The sequence below is a fragment of the Triticum dicoccoides genome, chromosome 6A (assembly GCF_002162155.2).
Source record: "Triticum dicoccoides isolate Atlit2015 ecotype Zavitan chromosome 6A, WEW_v2.0, whole genome shotgun sequence".
Lineage (NCBI taxonomy): Eukaryota > Viridiplantae > Streptophyta > Magnoliopsida > Poales > Poaceae > Triticum > Triticum dicoccoides.
In genome coordinates this window covers 623,045,066-623,050,624 of record NC_041390.1, presented here as the reverse complement: position 1 = coordinate 623,050,624, position 5,559 = coordinate 623,045,066, and the positions used below count along the sequence as shown (strand labels likewise).

Genomic DNA, 5,559 nt, shown 5'->3' with positions numbered 1-5,559 from the left:
GACAACACTTCCATCACAGCCGCAAGGAGACACCGAAACCTGTTTGCAAGGACTGGCAAGACAATGTGTTTGCCAGGAAGTGAAATGTGGATAAACCTAAATTGGTGGTATAATGGAAAAATACATGCAACGAAAACTGCTGCAGATGAAGTTAGTGACAGACATATTCAACCAGGAGGGTGATACATACAATAGCACAAGAGATCAAGTACAAATATTACAATAGCACAAGAGATCGAGTACAAATATTTGCAGCCCCATTGCAACACACGTGTAATTATCCGGTAGATAGAGAATTAGGCAATCAAAACTAATGTCCAATGCTTGACTAAATCCTGAGCTAGTCGAGCAAATAGAGTGCACGTTTACCGACCCATCGAGCCCCCTTTACAAACAGCTTAATAGGTACTCTCTCCATTCCAAAATACTCGTCGTTAGCAAGAACAGGGGGCGACCTCTTTGAGACCCTAGCTATCGAGGGCATGTTCGATCGTAAGAAAATATAGGTACCACAAGCCCTGTTTTACTATAGGAATCCACCTTAAAACATGTTCCACTACAAACAAAGTTGGCCCCTATTTCATTTGGAAACCGGAAAACCTTGCTTTATCATCAGTTGAAAAAGTTGCAAACAAGGCGATGCTACTTTTTGGTAAGTAGCAAACAAGTCAATATCACTTTTGCAGAAGTTGCAAACAACGCAATGTTGCTTTTTCCCATGTTTTTGTGAAGCATGAAAATGCATATATAACCATTGAACCTTTTGATAGCGCTCTCGGTTGTCTCTGAAACTTGGTTCCCTGATTTTATTTTTGAAAAGGAAAACTGGGACCAAAAGGATAGGAGACAGAACAATGGATTCATGACGACGGCACCGTAGATTGTACCGCTCATGAAACCATCCCATCAGGCGACGGAAAACCTTAAATCTTCCAGTATTTTGGAACGGACGGAGTATATATATAGAGTAAACAACAAAAAATAAATGTCCAAACTTGAAGAAGCTAGGTGGATGAAGCTAAAAAAGACTAGGTGGAAGAAGCATGGACGGAGAAGCTAGGTGGAAGAAGCTCAAAAAAGAAAACTAGCTAGGTGGATGAAGCTAGGTAGAGTACTTGGTGTAGTACATTCCCAACATTATTCCATCAACTAAAATACCCAGGTTTACCTCCTTACTCTTCCTGTATAGGTAGGTACTAAGGATCCATCGTCATCCCTTCTCTAATACAACATCGCAGTACAATGACCAATAATATGATCAATCGATATGCAGGGTTCCATTCCTAACACGACAGCCACAGCAGCAGCAATCCCCAACACCGCAATCTACAGTAGGCCCGGTACACGATGCTCGCTGTGTGGTCACTCAAAGGGACGATCTGATCTCCTCTCATCTGATCCAGAGTCGAGGAGTGGTCTCTCCGGCGGGCAACGACTGAGCTACTCGCGGATCGAGTTGATGTCGATGCTGGAGGACCGCGAGTCCATCTGCCGCATCAGGCCAGGCTGCCACCCGCCCATTGGGCGGGGCGGCGGCATGTTCATGTTATGCTCGGGGTCCATGTCGTCCTCGGGATGCACCATCGCAAGGGGCTCTTCGCCACCGGCACCACCACCGTTGCGCTCCTCCATTTCTTGCTCCGCTTTGGTCTGGCTTTGCTTTGACCCGCTGCCGTACATGGGAGACGATCTCGGGTCCATCTGGTTCATCAGGCCGGGCGGCCATCCACTCATCGGGTGGGGCGGCATGTTGTGGGGGTGCTCCGGCAGCGCCAACGTGGGGGTGTCTTCGCCACCGCCGCCACCGTTCTGCTCTTCGTTCTCCACGTCCTGGTCCGCTTTGCCTTTGTTCTTCTTTGACCCGCCACCGTACATGAAGCTCCCTACTATCACCTGGTGTAGTACACAGGCCATGGGTAAGAACCAGAGGAATAACTTGACCACGATAAATCAGAATGTAAAACAATACTCATACCGGGTTCCCAACATGATGAGCAAAGCAACTGATACAGGGGAAAAGATAACACCCAAAATTCTGAGATTTAATACCTGAACAGTTCCAGCTGCTGTCAGGACTCCACTAACACTCCCACCGATAACCCTGTGGTCAGGGCCACACAAAGCTATGCAAAGGCCTCCACTTCGAGTGCGGGTACCACCTTCTTCTACCACCAAATATGATCCAGAGAGACACAGGATTTCAAATCGACCCTGCCAAAGCAAATGATAATACGTAAGGGCATGAACTGCATATGGACAAAATAGTTCTTCTCAGGCTCAAGGGGCATAAAACAGTACAAGTGAAATGCTCGATGAAAAAAAATACTAGCAGAAGTTCTTGGTACAGAAAACTAATTTGGAACAAAAGTATAAGCACATTCATATTTTAGATATCAAAGAATCCAATTGATCAATAAATCAGTGGGTTAATCAGGATATTTTTACCACTAGATGACAGGTTACTGAAGCTGCCAGCAGTAAAGCATTTTGATAGATTGAGAGAGCTCAGCACATTTAGATATCAAACAAGTCAATTGATCAATAAATCAGTGGGTTAATCAGGATATTTTTACCACTAGATGACAGGTTACTGAAGCTGCCAGTAGTAAAGCATTTTGATAGATTGAGAGAGCTCAGCACATTCAACATGGGCCAAGGTGCAGGACAGAGGTATATATTTTACCCTTTTCACTGAAGAAGCACTATATTTGGTACTCCCTCTGTCCCAAAATAATTGTCTCAACTTTGTACTAACTTTAGTACAAAGTTGCACTAAGCTTGAGACACTTATTTTGGGATGGAGGGAGTATATCTTTTGCTGTAATAAAGAGTGCATGTGAATAACAAAAGGATGCATGTCATACATAGCTAGTCTTTTTACTATAATGAAACGAACTATTAAACACCTACAGCAAGATACCTCATATGTCACCGCACCGGAGTCTGAATCCTGATGAAGGGTTGCCGTGGAGACAGCCCCTGTTGCTGAGATGATGCAAATAGCTCTTGGGCCTTGTTGTGAGAAGGACATTATTCTGGCGGCAACATCCTGCACAGATACACAACTTATAAGAATCGCAAACTGCCAGGCATATATAACAATTTTAAGAACTATGTAGTATTTCCAGAAACAAACAAAATATTCAGATGCAATTATCTAGATAATTCAGCTTGCGCACCACACTGATGGTACTGTAGTTGATAGTTTCCAGTTAAATTATTTCAAGTTTTAACTTTGATTCCACAGCATTTAATTGTCTGTCAAAAAGGCTGGGATTAATGCACACATCCATTGAATGCCGCCTATGGAGTTAATAATATGAGACAGGATATAAAGACTTTGTTTAAGATTAACAAGCAAGAGCCTGCACTAGTCTATTGGTTAATGAAGCCTTTGCCTTTTCTGTTATGCCATCTGTTATGTTATAACATGGCAAATCAAGAAACAATTTGAAGGCAATTCGGTGCATTAGATAGAATATTCCATCACTCACGGAACCAAGAGTCCAGCAGTGTTATGGAATAATAACGCAAAAAATTAAAGATAGTGCGTCAGCAACATCCGTAGAAAGAAGTACAACTATCATTTATTGATCATTCTCATCTTACCTCTCCAGCTGAAATAATAATCACATGAGGAGTAAAGCCTGTTCCAACAGAGCCAAGAAACCATTTTCCTGAGAAAAAAACTCATCAGATAACACCAATAGCAAATGCATCAAATCAGAAAGAGAAGAAAAAGGTAGTAATGCAAAAGGTCTACTTTTCTTCTTCTTTTAGAGGAAAAAACAGATGAAAAAGTGCTTGCTTAACAGAATCAAGTCAACATACACCTTGCACAATTCGTCAATTCAAGAGATGCAGAGTATATTATTATTTTGAGTTTGACCATATTAAAACTTAAAATAAAGTGATGGGGTAAAAATATGGCATTTAAAGAAGATTCACAAGTAGGTCCTGAAGACATGTATGTAGCAGCAGAACACATCAAAAGAATGCGGGGAACTATATTTGGCATGATAAAAGTCATATCTCCCAACTGATGATGGCAGTTACTGCGGAGTGGGGAGTAATATAGGAAAAACTTAAAAGTAGACGCACAATACAAACATGGTTTCCAGATTTTATCTGCATACTACTAGATATAAGTCAAATAGTTTCCATATCTATGATGCAAATTTATCATGAAAAATGCTATCACTTGTAGAAATATGGCATCACATAATTGAGTAGATCCAACCGACTACCAGAAACAAGCCAGAAATCTACGAAGCATGTTTATAACGGTTCTGTAAAATGATTGCCCCTACAGCATTAATGGAAATACTATGTCACCTGAGAAATTAATTGCCAAAGCGCACAACATGATCACAAATTCTACAGGGCTGCAAGTGCTCACCAAGAGAAGCCAGCTGCTGCATCTTCCCGGACCCAGGTGGCCGCCCTCTGCCCCGTTTCTCCGTCAGTGCGCCTGAACCAGAACCCCCTGACCCTGTCCCCGGCCCAAATCCTGAGCCAGGTGTTGTAACCATCGTGCCCATTCCTGGGCTCGACGAATGAGGCGTCGACGGAGATGGCGAGAGCCCCAGCGTCACCGACCCATCAGGCTTATACTTCCTTGGCCTCCCGCGCTTTTTCTTCACTTGCTCATCCTGGCCAGCCTCTCCCCCCTGATCCCCTTTAGCATCACCGCTCACGGCCACAACACCCATGCCAATGTCCATGCCCCCGTTGGCACCGCCACCAGCGTTGTGCTGCACCATATGCTGTGAGCCACCACCGCCACCGCTGTGCTGCGCCATATGCTGTGAGCCACCACCGCCACCGCTGTGCTGCGCCATATGCTGTGAGCCACCACCACCGCCACTGTGCTGCGCCATATGCTGCGAGCCGACACCACCACCGCCACCGATGCTGTGCTGCGCCATATGCTGTGAGCCACCGGTACCAGTACCGTGCTGCTGCGCCATCTCGACATGGTTCTGGTGGTACACCTGCTGCCCAATGTGGGCGGGGGCCCCAAAGGGCGGCTGATGGAAGGCGTACCCGCCCGAGACGGCATCAAGCTGCTGCTGCCGGTACCCGGCGGCGGGTGGGGCGTGGAGGCCGCCTCCGGGGACTCCCCCCGGCGGGCCCATGCCCCGGTGCTGCACATAGAAGGGCGAGTAGTTGGGCCCCGACGTCGCGGTCGACTCCCTCCCATCCATTCATGGAATGCGCGGCAGCCACAGACAGACAGAGCTCACTCGCGGCCACCCGCACACAGCAACACGCCCCTGGCTGCCACGAGGACGGCGCGGCTTCAGGCAATGGAGGCGGGGATCGCGGCCACGGAGATCTCCTCTACCGACGCCCGAACCCTCGCACCGGAGCAGCTATCCCTCCCGCGGACCGAGGCGAGATCAGATCGAGGAGCGGGCCGAGATCTTGTGGGGTAAACAGGGGGAACCGCCGGAGACAGGGGGGGCGGCCGAGGCGCGGGAGATTGGCATCAAAACCCGATCTTTCCGGGAGGAATGAACGAAGGAGCAGGGCGGGGTTCGCCGAGGGTGCGGGAGA

The 5,559-nt window shown here is 46.9% G+C and overlaps 1 protein-coding gene across 1 annotated transcript; it reads right to left on the bottom strand.

The window, feature by feature from the left end:
• Positions 1-1,067: 1,067 nt before the first annotated feature.
• On the bottom strand, positions 1,068-5,553 carry LOC119318605 (AT-hook motif nuclear-localized protein 9-like). The gene is made up of 5 exons (XM_037593184.1): positions 4,400-5,553; positions 3,610-3,677; positions 2,921-3,049; positions 2,050-2,211; positions 1,068-1,893 (listed from the first exon to the last, which is right to left on the bottom strand). Exons 1-5 carry the CDS (start codon positions 5,205-5,207, stop codon positions 1,441-1,443), a joined length of 1,620 nt encoding a protein of 539 aa, XP_037449081.1. The 5' UTR covers positions 5,208-5,553; the 3' UTR covers positions 1,068-1,440.
• Positions 5,554-5,559: the final 6 nt, after the last annotated feature.